This window comes from Archocentrus centrarchus, chromosome 19 (genome assembly GCF_007364275.1).
Source record: "Archocentrus centrarchus isolate MPI-CPG fArcCen1 chromosome 19, fArcCen1, whole genome shotgun sequence".
In the NCBI taxonomy this organism is placed as follows: Eukaryota; Metazoa; Chordata; class Actinopteri; order Cichliformes; family Cichlidae; genus Archocentrus; species Archocentrus centrarchus.
In genome coordinates, this window is record NC_044364.1 from 19,013,169 (window position 1) to 19,033,606 (window position 20,438).

At 39.5% G+C, this 20,438-nt stretch overlaps 1 protein-coding gene and 1 pseudogene across 1 annotated transcript; one reads left to right on the plus strand and one right to left on the minus strand.

The window, feature by feature from the left end:
* Nucleotides 1–340: 340 nt before the first annotated feature.
* On the plus strand, nucleotides 341–6,389 carry LOC115798670 (receptor activity-modifying protein 3). The gene is made up of 5 exons (XM_030755598.1): nucleotides 341–470; nucleotides 711–785; nucleotides 2,533–2,637; nucleotides 2,922–3,075; nucleotides 5,831–6,389. The coding sequence occupies exons 1-5, from the start codon at nucleotides 434–436 to the stop codon at nucleotides 6,063–6,065; spliced, it is 606 nt and encodes a 201-aa protein (XP_030611458.1). The 5' UTR covers nucleotides 341–433; the 3' UTR covers nucleotides 6,066–6,389.
* A 5,855-nt stretch (nucleotides 6,390–12,244) lies between these two features.
* LOC115798557 (UDP-glucuronosyltransferase 2B15 pseudogene) lies at nucleotides 12,245–19,456 on the minus strand (annotated as a pseudogene).
* Between the last annotated feature and the right edge of the window lie 982 nt (nucleotides 19,457–20,438).

Genomic DNA, 20,438 nt, shown 5'->3' on the forward strand with positions numbered 1-20,438 from the left:
ATACTGAGCTGTAAAATTTGCTTCCTTTTTCATTATTTCTCAATACTCAAGTCTAAAAACATCATTTCTAATGTATGAGGACATCTTACGCCAGCATTAGTAGTGCTGAAATTTTTGCACTTTGTCAGTGAGACAATTGGACTAAATGGTGCCTTATTTTACATTGAATCCCTTCTTTAACCTCTTTCTCACTTTTGTTCCCTCCGTCTTATCATGTTATTGTCAGACCGGCATCCTTCCCTCATTGCTCTCCTTCTGTCATTCAGCATGTTTACCAAGGATCTTTCACCGACACCGGACACACTCGTGTGCGTCTACAGCAAGTGGAGATAGGGAGGGCTGGGCTTCCTTCCTAACCCACTGAGCTCCAGGTCTGAAAGTTTAGCCTCTGACGGCACTTCGGGTCACAAAACAGCCTCGACTGCTGTCCACAATGATCCTCTACCTGCTCTTCCCTGCGCTCATTCTCGGTACGTGTTTGCCTTCATGTGTGGGGTTTTCAGAGATTGCTCACATTTCCTGCCTTTTGGATTTGCTGTTATATTTCCATGAACTGTTTTCCGTGTGTGTGTGTGTGTGTGTGTGTGTGTGTGGGCATAATGAAGGAAATAGCAGCAGCAATCAAAAGCCAGAAGGAGGGCATTCCTTTTAAAATGGGTCCGACTGGCATGTGTGACCTTAAATAACAGTTTTAAGTCTGTTGTTTGCAGGTATTGTGGAACCACAACCAGCTGACCATGAAGTGGAAAAGCAAGATGAAGTTGGGAGGAACCAAGCATTCAACAGTAAGTTAATTTCTTACTTCAGCAGTTCAGTACAAGGGTGACAAACATGCAGCCTGGAGACCAGAGGCAGACCAGCAATAGGGTCCATTTAGCCCCACTGGAGGGCCTGCTCCTGTTTTTCCTGCTCCTCGCGTGCTGATGCTACATGGGACTAATTCTGTCTTGAAAATATTTCTTGATCTTGAGTCACATAGAAAAATTCCTTTGTTGCCATAGTTTCACGCCTTTCCACTGTGATCTGTAAATTGTAATGTACGTGTACTGACAGCCGTCTCAATGATGGCTGGATTTGATGTGTTTTTAAAATTGCAATTATGTATCTTAAGACATCTTAGGCTGTTCATCATCCATCTTCTAAATGGATCAGTCATAACATGAGAAATTCATTATCTCACTGATAATTTTTGACCGACTAATCCTTCAGTATATGAAACATAACTAAAGACACTTTTTGGTGTTTGTAAATACTGATGATGTGTTTGTGGGCAGAGCTGACGTGGCTGCAGAAGGTGACTGATCTGTCGTGGCATATCTTGGTGTACCTTGAGTAAAAACATAGCGTCTACACAAACTTCATACATTTGTGTACTTTATGCACATATCCAAGACATGTAACTCACATCCAGGACATTTAATATGAAGATTTGTTGAGTGATTTCTGTGTAACAGACCAACGTACTGTACAAGACATGGAATATATTTATAATCCTTTATTTATCCAGGTAAAAGTGGCACTAAGATAAAAAAAACATTTTCAAGTGATTGGCCAATAGGGTAGCAGAGATCGTAACAACTGATTCCCCCACTTTATTGCAGGGGTGGGGTTTATGTGAGACTAAGAGCGATTCAGAAAACTCCAATGATGGCTACAAAAATCACAGGACCAGTTCACCCTACCCAGAACAGGGTTACAGGGGTCCAACCCTGCAGCCAGGCCTGGTGTAGGGGCTCAAGGGTGAGCACCTGGTGGTGAGGGTTTAGACCATGGGGCGAAGCCAACCCAGCCCAAAAGAGCCACATCGAGCCACCCTCCTGTGGGCCCACCATGCACGAGGGGCCAGAGGGGGTTAGTGCACTGTAGACTGGACCCTCTGATTCCTGGTTGCCAAACCTGGCTACTGGTAAATACATTGTAAAAATTGTCCACTAGTTGTATATTAAATGATTATTTTAATATCTTCTTTTGTCTGAACCAAAAAGAGAATATCAAATCTTTATATTTATAGCTATATTATCACTCAGCCCCTGCCTCCGTCCTTCTCACGTTCCATCTCAGTTTGTAGAGTCCAGTTCAGATAAACTCAAACAACTATCAGAGTGACATGACGTTCAACCGTCCTCAGAAAGGTCTGCCGGGCTAATATGTGTTGCAGTTTTGTTTTTTCATTGACTTCTACACATCGCGAAGTCTTTTCACAACTGAAGGTGTCGCCCCCTCCTGACCGTGAGAAATAATACAGGTTTGAAGCATTTCTACACTGTCTTCACTTTTCAAACCCAGAATCTAAGTCCACCTATCTCATCTCTGCTTCTATGCAACAATAAACAGGACGTTTTTTTTTTTTGTTTGTTTTTTTTTAAATCAAGCATTTTCCACTTTAAACAAGCACTATGAGTGGGCTCATGAATTCTGTTTGCACCTGCACACAGTTTAAGAAAGTGATATTTCCGCTTAATATTTAATATTTTAGTGCTTATGTAAAGATATGACAATTTTGTTCAGTGTAAATAAATATTTTGTGTGCAGGTACTATGAAACCAGAGGCTGTGACATCCAAGTTTTATGAACATAACAAGAAGATTGAGGATGAACTCCAAAGAAACCAAACGTCTCTTATCACAGAAGATGACGGCAAGTAGAAAGTTACTTACTCAGCAGTTGGACAGGAAGCTCTCTGGCCTGCGTGCTGATCAGTGGCTTTAAATCCCATACTGCGCATATTGTGCAGTTGAAACACAAAAGAAGTGGTCAGGCATCAGCACTCTAGTTTCACCTTCAGGTCAAAATAAAGAAACACTCTGTGGTCATCATGCAAAAAACCCAATAATGTTATTGACTCAAGTTTGAGCTCCATTGTATTTGTGCGTCTCCCTGTTAGTTCATGTGTGTCAGAAATGCCTTGCATTACTTTGCAGAGAGTTTCCAGGATGAGGAAAATAAAATTACCGGCCAAAACTGTGACCAGGAGAACTTGATATGGTACAGTCACGGGTACTGTGGTGAAACGTTTCACCAGGAAATGCTGAGCATCGGCAGAGATAACTGGTGTGTCCTGGAACATGTCATCAGGTAAGTGAGGAAATCCACAGTTATGTGGGCCCTCCTTTCATAACCTGCTTTCAACAACTTTAACACACTGAAGCGTCCTCTTGTTATGCTTTTAAAAACACGATTTTCTTAAAGAAATTCCGGAGAGTGTAAGTTACTTATGGGAACAAGAATAAGCTGCGGCAAATCCATTTTGGCTGATTGAATCTTAAGAGATGACGTGAAACGTGAGAAGCTGTTATTTTGGCTACAGTAAGTGTTATTTTATTGTTATTTTATTAGTAGGAAGTTCCTGCCAGCAGCAATCAGACTCTTTAACGCAAACCACTAACCAGAACGCACAGTTGTATATGGTATTTATATGTATGTTGTGTATATAGCTCTTATATTGTGTATATAACATTCTTAGTCACATAGTATTTATATTGGGTATAAAGTAAGTATTATTTATAGTATTTATATTGTGTCTTTATATTAGTGTTAATTGCCGCTGCTGTAACAAAGCAATTTCCTGCAAGGGATCAATAAAGTTCTGTTCTATTCTATTCACAAGAATTTCACGTCCCTGATTTACATAAATAATACCCGCATTTGCATATGTAGACGTAATATATCAGTAAAGCTGAACAACAACAACAACAACAAAAAGTCACTCACAGTGTTGAAAGTACCGCTTCCGCCACTGCCAGTAACGTTTAGCGTCAGCAGGCCATCACTGCACACCTGCAGCGAGGACAACAGAGCACTCACTTTATTTATTTCCTCTTAAGGGCTCCATAGTTTCCATAATAACTCCTCTGTCAGACGCCCGTCCGTTCAAGGTTTTCATGACGTTAACTAAACGAGTAATTAAAAATGCTTATTTGATAAACTTCCCCTACTTTCCTTTCCAGTTCATTCGACATGACGGACGAGACACTGCAGTACCCCTTTTGACCACAGATTGGCTCACATTAACCAGCCGGTGCAATCAGGGGGCGCTGTTTCTCTCGTTGAAAACAAATCAACGTGCAAAAGCAAGGGCTCCGTTACAAAGCCTCATTACTCCTCCCAGTTTTTATCACATTGTATATTCTTATTTTTTAAGCCTTTTATTAAAGCAAAAGTTTAACAAAGTGCCCTTTGTTAAAGTACCCTCTGGCTGATACATGATATATATGATACTTAAAAAGGGTATATTTCAATTAAATTCACCTCCACAGTAACTATTTATTTTTGGTACAGGGTAAATCTAAGGGGTTGTCTAATTATTATGGAGAATAAAAAAAACAACTTGCTGATTTTTTTTTTTTTTTTTTAATTTTTTGGGGATTTTATAGATCTTTGAATTTTGGTAAGATTTTGGCTCATTTGAAGATTTACTGAAATGAAAACGTGAGTTTTTACTTTGCAGCTGAGCTCTTACCAACATCTTCCTCCAGGTGTTTATCTAATGCCTAAACTTTAATGTAATAATTGAGTAAATGTACAAATTACTTTGTATTGTGCGGTGTTAGCTTTGTTCTTTTAGTGCAGAACATTGATCTTATCATCTAAATTACAAAGTATGTAGTAAAGCAGTCAAAGGGTTAATTAGGTCCACAACAACAGCACATCACAGAGGGAAATAGCCATCATCAAAACTGGCCTAAGTAGAATGAGGGCCTCTCCTGCTGCAGGGTTAACATGAAGGGTGGTCTCTCCCTTCAGCCCACCCTGTGCTCTGTTTATTTTCAAACAGGAAGCAGTTTAACCGCAACAGTTTTTCTCAGAGCTGATGTTTTGCAGTTTCAGTGCCTGGGCTCCAGCTGAAGAGTTTCACCTCGTTTTCTCAAAATCAGTGTTTTCCTATGAGCTTAGAGTTATTTCTTATAAATTATGCAGTCATCACATGCACGGAGCTTCTCTAATTAAACAAGTTATTGGTGCATATTTGTGGTGAGAACTGTGAGATCAAGGAGGTTTTTGTTTGTTTGGTTGTTGTTGTTTATGGTGAAAGAAAATCATCAGTTTTAACATTTTAAAATGCTTTTAAATAGCCACAGGGTTCACTCACTTTTCATGCATTCAGAAGAGTCTTTTATTAATTGCAAAACTTTTAATTTCACAGATTTTTATTGTATAAATTGTTCAGAAATCTGAGGTGTGGTTTGAAATGATACAGACTTTTGTTTTGGTTGAAAAGCAGTTTGCTTAATAAGTAGACTGTAGACGGTGTTGTCTGCACACAACCAAGCACTGCAGTGAAAGAAGACCCTCAAAAATTAGCTGCCTGTGTATTTCACAGACTAAAAAAAAATTTATAATAATTTCCAGTTGTAAAAAATCTAAGCAGACGTGTCTTAAACCCTCATTCCTTCTCAGCAGGTCCAGCAGGTCCATCAGGTGGACACTGTTCTGGTGTTTGCACAGCTCTGCAGTCATGAGTCAAACTGAGCTCGTGTTGGACTAACAATGGTTACTTTTACTTTTAATACAGCATTAGAATCAAAAGAGAGGAAAGGCAGGTTGTGTTTTATCTTGTGACCTTTGAAAAGTCTCAGTGAGCCGGGAGCGTCTCTCAGTCACATCTGTCGTGCGTTGAGGTGAAAAGACTCACCTTGAGGCTTTGAAACAAAACTTCAGTCACTAATCTGAGAAACCAAATTGTAGCTACAGTATCATTAAAACATGGAGTTAAAAAAAAAAAAATCAAAAACCCTGTTAAAACAAAGCAAATTGACACATTTAAGCCCTTTTTTTTCATTAGCAGAGCACATCTTTCACCCTATCATTCACTTTTCTCCATTTATTGCAGACCTTACAGTAACTTAACAACATGCCTGGAGCTCGTGGCTAAAGTGACCCGCTGCTTCTTCCCAAACCCTGACATTCAAGACTTTTTTATCTACATCCACTCCACTTTCTTCCAGAACTGCACCAACGAACATGTTCAGGTGCTCGAAGACGCGCCTCAGGGGCTGGTGATCGGCCTCACTCTCCTTTCTGTGAGCTTCATCCCCATCCTGGTTTATCTGGTGGCTCGGAGTTAGACGTGCACAGTACACGCTGTACACAAGAAGTTACTACATCGGTGTACTTTTTTGTTTGTCTCTACAAGATACTGTATGAGTCATACATTTAAATGCGGTTAAAAAATATGCTTTGTTCAGTGTTCGTGTGTTTTCACGAGTATTGTAACACTTTCACTTTTGTGTGGTAAATATCAGCCACTTAACACAAGCACCTGAAAAGGTGATCTTTAACAAGCAGGAGATTTGAAAAAAATGACACCATTGAGTTTATTTTGTTTAATTTTTGTGTCACTGACAAATATGCATCATATGAAGTCATGTAGTTTGATTATGTAATCTATATCGATGTAAAATTTATATTCAATTAAACTGAAATAACAAGCCTATACATCTTTTTTGAGTCTCCGTATTGATTTATGTATTTCTAACCGTGTAACTGTGTATCCCAGCTGTCATGGGGCGAAAGGCAGGACCAAATATTTTATTTATAGACCTTTTTAAAACCACCAAGGCCTCCGCTTTCCACCGACTAACCAATCCGCAGAGCACCAGACCTCTGTGGCTCCTCTGAATTACCCTGAACAACATATCCCGTGAGATCACATGGCCATGCAAACCTCTCCACCACGATAAGGCGGTGATTCGTAGATCTAATCGGGGATCTGATTCCATGAGCTGTTTCCTCTGAGAAGAGTTGTCAGCGCATTTATTATTTACTGTTCATAGAAGCCTATAAACGGTTAAAACAACTGTTTAGGTGCTCACTGAGTGGAAACCTCAAACATAAAATTAAATTCATCTGCTTCTTTCAAATACAGACTTCTTTGTTGGGGTCCTCCAGGCCCACAGCCTGGGTACCACTGGTCCAACATATCATCTTTGTCACACACTGACGAGATTGTTCAAACTTCCAGCAAGAAAATAAGGCACTTTCGCTACTAACTTTAAGGAACATGAAGCACAGGAGTGGCAGGAAAAAACATCTCAAACAGGCAAATAAGATAAATCCAGAAACACTGAGAGCTAGAAAACGAGACACAGACTAAATGCATATAAGCAGGAATAGATGAACTCAGATACTCGCTGTGGTCCACATTCAGGGGCTGAATCCTTCGAAGGATGCTGCCTACGTAGGCTACAAGCATGTTGGACAGCACTGTCTGACAGAACAGAAGAGAAAATCTTGATTTGTATCTGATTTGTTTTACTTTTATGGGAGAAAAAGGAAATACTTCATTGGTGTGTGAGGTATCTGAGAGAACACCACAGCAAGGGTTCATGAAACTAGTGTCATTTCATTTTGATGACTGCATACCAGTGCACAAAGCAGGCCCATAAAGACATGGATGAGCCAGTTTGGTGTGGAAGAACTTGACTGGCCTCAACCTGATAGAACACCTTTGGGATGAATTAGAGTGGAGACTGTGATCCAGGCCTTCTCGTCCAACATCAGTGTCTGACCTCACAAATGTGCTTCTGAAAGAATGGTCAAAAATTCCCATAAACACTCCTAAACATTGAGGAAAGACTTCCCAAAAGAGTTGAAGCTGTTTTTAGCTGCACCACCCTGTGCAGCTGACATCATATTAAACCCTATGGATTAAGAATGGATGTTACTCAAGTTCATATGTGTGTGAAGGCAGACGGATGAATACTTTGGCAATATTTTGTAATTATAAGCTGCAAACAGTTCTGATTGCTCCAAAATATCATCCTATCTCAACAAAGAATCTAAAATTTAAAATGTCCACATGTGACCAAGTGTCAGCTACAAAGTGACATGCAGCAAGTTTCCTGTGTTGGCAGGCCTTAAAAATAATAATAACATGGGATGTTATTTATATTACTTACATGTTCTCATCTTCGCATGCATAATCAAACTGAGAAACGAGTGCAAACATCACTGAATCAAAAAGGTCTAAAAAATATGAACATCTTCAAATATTCAAAACCACCATTGACCACATATGCAAAAGTTCAGATGGAGCAACGCCTGAGAAGCTGTTGGTTCCCACAGTTAAGTAAAAGATAAGAGGTCATAAAGAACAATTTCTCTTTCATAATTTTTATTGAACTTAATCCAGGTCATCTTAAAGGAAAGCCGCAGTTTCCTTTTGCACACCTACACCACCCAAAACCACACACCGAGGCAGCCCACCCCTTTCTGTTCACACAAATCAATTGTCACGAAAGTTTACGTTAAGTTCAGTGATACCCTCCTGCCCATCTACAGAAAGTTCAGCTTAGTGTCAAGGGTGTCAAACATAATTCCCAGGGGCCAAAATTGGCCTGCTACATTGTCCTGTATGGCCCATTGGCTTTGCAGTGAGTTAAAACTGCACAACATCACTGATTACAACATTGATACCCTGTTTGCAGCTATATTAAGCTGCCAAATCAGCGTGTTCTGATTTAGTTCATCAGACAGAATGCTTTGCACTTCCTTTATCACACATTTTTGTCTTAATATCAGTGTTCAGAGCCGATCTCTGCAGCCTCCCGGGGCTGATCCCTCCAGCAGGGAAGGAGCCTCTTATCTTCTGGCCTCTGTTGCACATACTGTTGGTTCTTGATGTCCTGCTGATAGCAGCAATTTACTGCATCTTCAAAGCACATTAAATGGGATCAACACTTAAAGTTACAGCAGATTTTTGAATGAGCTGGCCTCCACTGCTTTATTTTCAGTCTTCCCTACCAGATTGTGGAACCTGGCTAAAATTCTATTTTAAGTAATAACAAATATTTAAGCAATTTATAGAAGAAACACAGATGTTATATTCATGCCTGGAGATTAGACACAAAGAGGCCATTCATGACGACTATATGACACAAGCTTTTAGGGTGAAGTAATATTGAAAACTGATCTGAAACATTTCTACCCATAAGAAATGAGGAGGCTTAATCATTCTGCAACCGCTTCTGTGTCATGCTCTCAGGCTTTTGTGGTATTCTTGTGTTTTAGATTCTTGTTTAATATTTTTGTGTTTTGGTTTGTATCGAGGTTTCGTTGCTGTTTTGGTGTTTTTGAGTTCTTTTTGTGCTTTCGTTCCTATTTTGTATTTCTTCTTGTGTTTTATATTCACTCAGAGCTCCCCAGATGTTCCTCCCTGTGTTTCATCCATCCACCAGTGCTTGTTCTCATGCCTATTTTCATGTGTAGTGTGACGTCTTCTTGCTTCTGTGTTATCTTTTTGTTATTTCCTTTTTTGTTTTGGTGGTTTATTTTCTGTTGTCTCATTCGAGTTTTACTTTCTGTTATTCCCTCCTTTGTGAATGTCAGCCTGGCAAAAATTGCTTTCATTTGCTCTTCAGCCGCTTTGTTAGATTCAACTGGTTGTTCATCCTAAAATGAGCCAGTCACATGGCAGCAACTCAGTGTATTCAGGCATGATGACGTGCTCAAGATGACCTGCTGAAGTTCAAACTAAGCATCGGGATGGTGTTTTAAATGATTTGGAATGTGCCGTGGTTCTTGGTCCCGGAGTACTTCAGAAACTGCTGAGCTAATGGCATTTTCCCACTCCAGGATTTTCAGAGAACAGTCAGGAAAAAAGAACATATCCAGTGAGCAGCAGTTCTCTGAGGGACGTCTTGCTGATGCCATAAGGTCAGAGGAGAATGACAAGACTGCTTGGAGCTGATAGGAAGGCCACAGTAACTCAAAAAAGAAAAACACTCAGCAGAAGACCACCCCGGGTGCCATGCCTGTCAGCTAAGAACAGGAAACTGAAGCTACAGTTGGCAGTGGCTCACCAAAATTAGACTGCAGAACATTTCTGCTGCAACATTTGGATGATAGGTCAAAAGCATTGCTTCAACCCAACAGTCTACCTGAGTATTGTTGTTGGCCATGCCCATCCCTTTATGACCACAGTGTACACATCTGTGGATTGCTGCTTCCAGCAGAATAACACACCATGTCACAAAGCTCAGATAACCACCACTCCTCCACATCAAAAGGAGCCAGTTAAGGTGGTTTGAGCATCTGACTAGGATGCCTCCTGGGCGCCTCTTGGGTGAGGTGTTCGGGGCAGGTCGTACTGGGAGGAGGCTCAGGACACGCTGGAGAGATCTCTCAGCTTGCCTGGGAACAGCTCAGTGTACCCCCGGATGAGTTGGAGGAGGTGCCTGGGGAGATGGAGGGTCTGGGCTTCTCTGTTTTTTAGGGTATGTGTGTGTCCATAAAATGAACCCAGTTTGCAGAAAAATGGATTGAACCAGAGCTGAACGAGTGATCTTTGGAAGTAAGAGTTTGCTGATCCTCTCATGCTGATCATTACTTCACTGAATATCAACTTTGATCTTTTTTTTTTTGCCTTATTGATGGATAAAAAAAAGGAAAATGAACCGATATCAGCTTCTAAAACGAGGCGTACCATGAAACATTTGGGGACAGATCTGCTCATATTTAAAATATTTACCTAAAAATGCATTATTGGTTTTATTTATCTCTTTAGAGTTTAGTGGTGTAACTAATTTACACCCTTTAAGTGACTGAGTGAGCTGATTCTGACCCAGCTGTAAATTCCTGTACCGTAATGGTTTGAATTTGTTGATCTACTTCTCCTACAACCTTTCATTAAAGGAATTGGCCCATTGGTGTGATGAGGGTTATGGAGAGTCGTTGTTGTTTCAAATTTTTAAGATATGATTGGAGTTTTCCACTTTTGGTCACTGCGTTGTGATGTTTTGCCTAACAGACCTACAGCACCAGGATTTCCTGCTGCAGAAGCCATGAGACATAAAAACATGGTGCCCAAAGTAACAAGGAAAACAGCTCAACTGACTGTGGCAGGTTAAAAATGACTAAAAAACACAATTTATGAACATTTTTTAATATCTGTCATGCAAAAAGTAAACAGTAAAGGTATGATAAATGCAAACAGCCTTTTAAAGTATTCCTGTATTAGTGTGTGTGTGTGTGTGTGTGTGTGTGTGTGTGTGTGTGTGTGTGTGTGTGTGTGTGTGTGTGTGTGTGTGTGCCAAATTGTCATGAACATTGTGCAAAAGGATGAAAGGGTGCACTGCCACCTTGTGGATCAAATTGGGTATTTGTGCAAAAGGATTATATTATAAAATTTTATAAATCAATTAATTAATAAGTCATTATTTTTATGAACCCTGTGAGTTGTTTACAAGTCAGACAGTGAGACATAGTTTTTTCCTAAATTCGAGTGAACAAGCTGCCCAGTGTGGTTACACATAAATATTTTGTACAGGAATGTTTATGGCTCTCTTTGTCTTTGTCAGACCCGCAGTTTCATCTGCCTACTCTTGTGACACACATTTTAAAATGTTGTAATGGTTTATTATTTTGATGCACAAAGGAGCTCATGAACCACAAACTGTACAAACAAAATAACATTTATTGGGTACAATTTTTTTTTTTTTAAACCACAGAAGAAGAAAAATTTTTTTTATTTTTTAAACTTAATGTTTGAGTGAATGATGTATTGCAATATGTTACTATCATGTTAACACCAGATGAATTAAATACTTTTTATTAAAAACAAATTTAGGGTTTTTCATCTTTTGGTTCTAATTTAAAAATAATTTAGAATTAATGTCTAATATTTAAAATATTTATTGTCTAATATGCAAATATAAACAGATAAATGAAGATAAAAGTGAGATATTTCCTCTAATGCTGCAAAAAAAAAAAAAAGGCCCCAAATCCCAGTAAACATGTCCTTTATCCACCTTCCAAACATACCTGTTTCAGCCTGGCTGTGCGTGTGTGTCGAGCTGAGTATAAAACGATGCTAAAGAGAGACTGCTTTGTGATACATAACAGGAAAACCACACACACTCTGTCTGTGGGTTAGGAAGCCTTTAAATTATTTTTCTTCTCCTGTGTTCTGAATATATTTGATGTCTAGACGCGCAAAACATGTGTCTGAGCGAGAGTGTGTGGGCTGCTGATGAAAAATAAGTAGGGCATTCATGTTTCTAATAAATCCTCAGCTCAGACAAACACAGCGCCCCACACCTGGTCAGTATGACTCAGACGGAGCTTATCAGACTTTTCAGCAATGCAGCGAAACATGAACATTAATGAGAAGCAAAGAAATACATTCCCAGCTCCATATTTTTTATTTTCAGATTCTACTAGCATAGTTTTGCATGATTAACATCTCAAGAGATTTATTTATTATTTATCCGATACTGACCTTTGGGGAACAAATAATGTTCTGACAAAAAGTTGATCTTTTTTATTTTAATCAAGTATTTTATATTCAAGGGACATTACAAAACATAAATTCACTTAGTTACAGTGCTGAAAATACACTCATGGCTTATAAAGCACGTACTCACTGTTTATAGCAAAATTCCACATTTTTCAGATGAAATGACTGAATATCTTTAGCTTCCTCACATGTACTGAATACATAAATGTGTCACGTGCATCAATCACAAGTTAACAGTGCAGTACAAAAATCAAATGCACATATTTGTTCCTACGGTGTTGTTTATCTGTTTACCCTCAGTACAATAGAACAAAAGAGAATACATTTGAAAACAGCAGTAAGGTACATGTATGACCCATTTACTGAAACTAATCCACAAATCTTGTGTCTATCTACCCAAAGTGATAATATTGTTATTGTTTATTTGTTTGTTTGTGAGTAACTGCACCATGGTTTATAGCAGTGGTTCCCAAAGTAAAGAGTGCTGCGGCCCACTTAAAAGCCCCAAAAATCCCATGGAGCTAACGTGGATATCTCACACCGATACAACCTACTGTATTGTAAATGGATAAATAGCACTACAGTGGGAGAAATATGTAAATTGGTTATGTAACCTAAATTCTTATGTATTCTAGAAGAGGCTTGGTGACCTACTAAAACAGCTGAGAACTATAATGTACAGCAAAATTACTTAAACATCAGAAAAAGTGCATTTGTTTCATAACCACAGACTGAAGAAGGATGCAGCCAATGCAGAAGTGCATAAAAACTGCGTTTTTTTCTAAAAGAAGTCTGATTGTAAGAGGTCTGTGGGGAAACAGCCACTGGCCCTTTAAAGTCTTTCATGCTGAGTTAATGGTCCGAAATGCCTGGTTCAAGTCTTATTGAAAACAACATTGTGGCAACATCAGTGAGGCCCATAAATGTCAATTTTTTTCACATTCACATATGATTTTCTTTGTATGTTGCTACAATACTGTGCGAATGTCCTGAGTATTTTTCACTCATTTGGCTGTTAAGCCATGTAGACACTGAGCTGTGAACCAGTGTTGTGAGTATACAAAACAGACAACTTAGCAAAGAACAATTTTAAATTGTATCTTTAGATTTTGTTAGCTTTATTTGATTTGTTGGCATTGCTTTACCTGAATTTGCAAAAAAGATATTGATAGTTTAATATTGCTTTCCTTACTTTGTGTTAGCATTGAGTCACAGTTCACACCAAATCATCTGGTTCAACCAAAAAACGGCCAACCTCCTGAGATGGGCGCCTTTCTTTTGAGATGTAACAAGTCTATTTGAACAGACGGAAGCCTCCGATGCAGAAAAGCCAAATGCAATGCCTCAATATGAGGATGCAGGGTCTCAGAAGGACCAACTAGTCTCAGTGTTAATGTGTTTAAAATTGTTTTTATTTTGTTCAGTACTTGTTCCTCTTTTTGAGCATCAATACCGGACTATTATTAGGAAGAGGGCCACAAAGTATTTCCTGATTTTTATTTTATTTTATTTTATTTTATTTTATTTTATTTTGTTACTTTTTATTTATTTATTTTATTATTTTATTTATTTATTTTATTTTATTTTATTTTATTTTGGTTCATTGGGCCAATCTAAATTGAGGTGTTTCTTTTTTGTAGGAATGTAGGATCTTGATCCCCTTCACAACAATGTGGCCGGCTGTTTTAAAGGTTTTCGGACAACAATGGCAGTATAAGGCTCGGAGGTTTGGTATTTTTATGTGATTGGCTGAAAATAAGAGGAATCTTTAACACTGTTACTACATTTGAATTAGATCTACTTTCATTTGAGGATCACTCCTGCTTTGCTTTCTTCCTCCTGCACATTCGAAGGCACAGGAATTTTACGACTCCGACTACAATGGCTGTCAGCATCAACATGATAGCCAACAGAAAGCATATAACATCCACAGAATGATATGCATACCAAGGCATCTTATAAGACTCAGTGCGTAAATGTGCAGCTCCTTTGTGCCTCATGACAAACTCAATCCAGTAAACCGCAGTGTCCAGAGGATGCATTGGTCTATCTCGATGGAGAGCAGACAGACGCTTCATGTTGTTCCTGTAGGACGGATTGTTAAGAACTTCTTGTAGGACTTTGAGGAAATTCTGCTGGCTGATTTTTGTTACATCCACCATTTTAGCAGCTCCTCGAGCTTCCATTCTCAAAATGTTTTCAAATTGGTCAAACAGGAGGGGAATGCCTATAATTGGCACTCCGTGGTACATGGACTCATAGATCCCATTAGTGCCACCATGGGCCACAAAGGCTTTTATCTTGGGGTGACCCAGCAGGTCATTCTGGGGCATCCATTTCACCAGAAGGGTATTGTTCCCCACGTTGTTGGGTCGCTCACCAGCATGCCTCCATATGACCTTTTGAGGAAGCTGGGCAAAGGCAGCTGCGATTTCTGAAGTTATTTCTACTGGCAGACCACTGACCAGTGTCCCCAGAGACATCAGGATGAATCCATTTTCTCCTGAACTTTCAACAAACTCCTCCAAGTCTGAAGGTAAGGCCTCAGCAGGCTTACACTGAAATCCTCCAATGTAGATGATGTTCGGCATGGTAGGCCTGGGGAATTCAAAGACAAAGTCCACCCTCATGAGCCACAGGTCTGCTCCTTGAAGAAGCTGATAGAAGTTCACATCTGGACCAAAGTACTTCTCTACCATTCTATCATAGGGAGGACACACTATAAACCTGTCAAAGCAGGTGTTGAGGAAATAGTGGAATGTGTTTTGGACTCTTTCCAAAAAGGTCATCTTGTCTGACACAGCATGTCCAGAAGTTGGGACATATGATGTTGGAGATGGAGCTATCACAAAATGACCTTCCCCGCTGGTGATCCATTTCACATTAAAGACAACTGGAAGCTTCAGTTCATGAGCCACTATAACTCCAACAGGAAGTCCAGGGTCCAAAAGAACCACGTCAAAATTAGAATCACGAATCTTTGACATTAGAGTCTTGTTCTCAAATATTTCTACCCCTAACAGACTGGCCTGTTGATGGATTTTTGACAGTGAACCAAGCATTTCCCAGTAGAACTTCACGAAGGCCAAAAAAGATGCCCCCTGTTTTTGGATCTCCAGCATCTTGACCAGGAAAGTCACAAAGAAGTCCTGTTCCTCTATGCAGACAGCTTCTGGTAAGGTGACAGTGATAGAGCTGTAATGTGGTGCCTCTTCTTTGACATACCAGCTGGTGGCTGTGCGGACCACGGTGATGTCATGGCCCTTGGTGTGGAGGCTCTGGATCAGCAGGTTCATGTTCACCCAATGGCTGCCATCAACGGGGAACACCAGAATCTTTCCACCCTGGACAGGACTTGAAAGTAGAGACAAACTCACCCACAGAAGAAAGAGACAAACTCCTGCAATGCTCCCCATGGATTCAGTCTGAGGAAGACAATAAAACACCAAAAATTTAACTGTTAATTTTGCAGTTATCTTTCTATGTATGATCCTACAACTAATGCATAAACTGCATCTTGAATGTCTTACAACTGACAAACATATTTAAATAGGCTGTTTTTCATTCTTGGCTGCATTGCAGGACCCACTACATTACAGCATTATTGAGAGTAAAGTGTCACGCCCAACTTCTCATTTTTTATTCAAAGAGTTTCTGTTTTGATGGGATCTGCTTCCATAACCTCAGCCTTTTCCTAACCCTGACTAGGTAACTGTAATTGCCTAAAACCCAACAGGTTATAGTCAACATTATTGTCATTTTTGCACTTGTACAGGACATACACACGATCAAAATAGCATTTCGCCCAATCCATGGTGTTCAATTAGAATTAAACTAAATAAAATAAAATAAAATAGTAACCTATAAGATACAGAGACCAGTGTAGATATGAAAATAAACATGTGGTATCAAAGTATAAATATGAAATACACATTATATTAATAGTTTTATTGCTTTTCATGTATAATAAATATATGAGGTGTATAAGGATTCTTAAAGCTATAGATTTTATTGCAGTTCTTTGAATAAAAATCGAGCAAGTCTCTGTATATTTCAATTCAAGCGAGGAATCACCAGAATGAGACTGAATGTATTGAAGCAATATTGCCTTCTGTACACAACAGCAGGAGTCAATTCCTTTATTTAAGGCACCTGAAAAAGCAGTGAGGGTGAGTGGGGTCGTCCACAATACTGACAGATATGCAGGCTAGACAGGTGTCATAGCTATCCAGGAAGTTGCGGAGTGAAACACCTGAGATCTTTCCTGCTCCAACCTACACAGCTGGTTAGGATGCTTTCAATGGTGCCTCAGCAGGTGGTGCAAATGATACCAGGGCCCTCGCTCTCCTCAGTTTGTGGACGAAGTAAAAGCGTTTCTGTGGTTTCTTGTGTGTCCAGGATAGATCCTCTCTGGGCGCGCTCCAGAAATCGATGAGCTCCTCAGTGTTCTCCACATTTAAGGAAAGATTGTTGTCACTGCACCATGTCCACTAGGTATACCTAACTCCTACAGTGTTTCTCGTTGTTGGTCATGAAACCCACGACAGTTGTATCATCCACAAACCTGATGATAACTTTATTGTTGTAGTGTGGAGTGCCATCATGGGTCAGCAGAGTGAAGAGCAGCGGGTTCAGCACACATCCTTAGGGTGATTCAGTGCTGGGCAGGATGATGCTTGATGTGTTCCTGCTGACCTGAACTGCTTGTGGTCACTCAGAGAGGAAGTCCAGCAGCTAATTACACAGAGAGAGGCCGACAACTGTACTCTTGCCTCAGCAAAGACAAACTCAATGAACTATTACATGAGAAATTATTACCTAAGAAACACAAAATTAAACATAAAGACACTGTATTAATGGGACAGAGAGGGGCCACTGCATCTATCTGTGTTTATTTTCAGCTGTACACTCTTGGCTAAGTGGAAATGTTAGCAAATCTACATGAGCAATAAACTTGACGGCTGCCCTCAAGTTACTTTTCAACACAGTTAGTGTGTTTCTTTTTTCTCTTTTTCAAAAAGAGAGCAATGAATGTGGGAAATCCGAATGTGTCACCTTAAAGAACAGAATACTGGATTGAAGTAACACTTTCTCACCCTGTAAAACTCACTGAAAATAGTTCTTCAGGTTGTCTGGAAAAAGACACTCCTTTATGTCTAAATGTGTTTGAAAAGGAAAGGATGTTCCTTCCTTTCACATTCACAGTTAGGGTCACCTAGGGTCAAAGTTTACCCAAACAACTCAATGAACATTCATTGAGATATCTGGCAAAGCTCACTCTGTAAAGTCTTAGACAGGTTTTTGTCCATGTGTTTGACTTTCATGGCTGTATTAGTGCTACAGAGGCTCCAAAAAGTCCAGCTTTGGCCAGATGAGTACAAATCAGATGGACTAAACACCACATTTGGCTGAGAAAACAACATCCATGGACAATTGGTGTTTGTTGATTTAGAACAATGCTCTATTTGTGATTAACTCACAACCCCATAATATTTTTCAAAGGCTGGATTCAGTGTACAGACCACCTAAAGTGTCATTGTTGTGCTACATTTCTACTGCCTCTAATTTGATAGAGATGCAGATTATGTGATTTAGAAAGGTTTACATAACATTAGTTTCACTTACTCTTTACTATTATTATTTACTACTATTATTATTATATTATTCAAGCTCTAATTTATGGTTTTGGCAAACTGGTCATCAGCTCTGACTACCAGCAACAAACAAGAACATAATTGGTACCAAATGTGACAGTGTGGTGCTGTTTTTTTACACTTTGTGTGTGTGTGACTGCTTTAGGACTCGAGCTGTCTGTGTGCATGGCCAGTCATTTTCTGTAGAGACACCCGTGTGACATAAACTCATGAAATTTTAGAGGTGTGAAGCTGATATCTAAATGTAAGCTGACTTCAGAAGTAGGTGTGGTTTGATTGATTCCATTTATTCTGTCATGGTTCAGCTGTGTGGTCGGCAGAATATGGACCCAGAACGCAGGACTTGGAAGACGGGGAATAAACGTAAACTCAGGTTTATTGCTGGAATTCAAAAGGAAAATTCAAAACCGAGGGTTCTTGCATTATGAACTAATGTCCTTCCTTGGATTTGAGCTTTTGCATTTTGGGATATTTATTGTTAAACTTAATCGGCATTAAAGCTGTTTGGCGTTCAGCCTTGGGTACAACTCTGCCGGCCACATAGCCACATCTGTGGTCCAATGTGTCCACGCATTGAGTTTTGTATCTAGTTTAAGTAGATGACTCCTTAGGTGTGATTAGTTTCAGCTGCTCTCCCACCTGTTGCCTGTTCCCTCATTATTCTGTGTGTGTACAGATTGTCTCAGTCTCCCCTTGTTCTTTGTGGTGCACTCCCTCCTCATAGTTTGTTCGTTGAAGAGTCCCAGTTATCAGATTGTTTGCTGCTGACCTGCATTTCTTAGTATTTTGTTAAAGCTCAGCAACAAAGCTGATTTTTGTGCTTACATCTGGTCTTCTGAGTCCTCCGTTTTGGGTTTGTGTCCTACCTGCCACACAGCCAAGCTTGACAAAAGCCCCTTTTGCTAGGTCAGGATTTCTAAATGTAACCATGTTGAAATCACTACATGTAAGATCACATACAGCCCTTTTATAACTCTTCATTGAATCGTAACAACACCCTTGTAAAGTTATATGACTCCATACTGTTTAGTTTGGACTTTGTTGCTTTGACAGAAACATAATACTTGCAAAGTACCCAAAACCTTTTGGTGTAGTTCCTACTGCAGGAAGGAGCTCTCCTGAGGATGAGATTTTGCCATAATAAGACACATGCACACACTCAGGCTTACTCCAGCAACACTGTCATCATGGTGAATGTGAAATGTTGCAACAAATCAAAGTCCAGTGGAGTGTATGTCCTGACTAATGCCTGCAGTCTCTAATTTCACCATCTGCATTTAGCAGGGACTTTCCAGCAAGCAAAGACCACAAAAGAAACATGCATTGATATTCAGTTTCCTTACTGCATGCCTGCTGCTGAGAAAACTATAAGAGGAGTCTCCTGAGTTCATTCCAGAAGTGCTGAGTAAGTATTTAACTGTAAATGTGTAGCAGAGAAGGTGTTGTAACCTACCTTAAATCCTTGAGTGTTGGGAAAAGTACTTTCAATCCTCTCTGGATGAGGGGAGCTCAGCCTCAGAGAGCAGAAGAAAAGAACTCCAATCCTAATTATTGTGTTGCATAAGGTGGGAGGAGTGTGTAACCAGTGGGCTTCTGCAGTTTAGGGGTGGGGGGAGGAAAGGGAAATGGTTTTCTCACAGAGCCCAACCTCTGTGACAAACACAGAAACTGTGGGATAACACAATATTTTCTCAAAACCGAATCATGAAGACAGTCTGCACTGACCTGCATGAGCCCATCCGCCCAGACAGTCCTATTCCTAGATTAGGAAGTAAGAAATAAAGTAAAAAAAACAAAAAACAAACAAAAAAAAAAACTAAGTTTCCAGAAACTGGAAAGTTGTGAAAGCTCTCTGGGCTCTCAGAAAATAACCTTGAGAGGACCAATGGCAGGTCAGTGTGACTGTACAAAGAGCAGGTTCAAACGTGTGACCTCATTGCAATAGTACAAAAAGGATTTTTTTTAAAAAAAAAGGTGCAAAATTGGGACCCATTAGTTTATTTTACTCTTCATTCACACACTTTTCAATGCATTTATATTTGTATAGTAATTAGTACTAACCCCTGCACCACTGTGCTGCTGACCTGTTAGATAAATACAGAATGGCGGTTGTCAGAAAACTCAAAGCATTAAATTCTTTTAATTTAACACAAATGAAAATTCATACCTTTTGAATCTGTAAATATGTTTATTTTACTATTTGGGAATGTGTGGACCTTTTAGCCCTCAAAACAATAAGACAGAAAAGAGCTTGAGTTTATATTCATATAGACTCTACCTGCAGTTTACAAACTTCTATTTAATTCTAAAAATTTCTCACAAATAGTCAGAACCACCGCTAATGTGTCAAACTGAGGAAGACACCTATACCATAAAACTTATAGGCGTAAATGTAATTGTTTGTGTGTGCATTATATGAGAGGCACATAAAGCTTTTTTCTTGGTATGACACAAGCAGCAGGGGTTAAAAAAATTCATGTGTAATTGTAGACTAATATTAGCCATTACTTTGTTAGTTTTTGGGAACCAGAAGTGACCTTATGGACAAG

Bases quoted from the DNA above. Each gene is read 5' to 3' on its own strand.
- LOC115798670 (XM_030755598.1), top strand. From the start codon at position 434: ATGATCCTCTACCTGCTCTTCCCTGCGCTCATTCTCG. The intron at 786-2,532 runs GTAAGTTAATTT...TTTTGTGTGCAG, and splicing joins GAGGAACCAAGCATTCAACA to GTACTATGAAACCAGAGGCT. The intron at 3,076-5,830 runs GTAAGTGAGGAA...CATTTATTGCAG, and splicing joins GTCCTGGAACATGTCATCAG to ACCTTACAGTAACTTAACAA.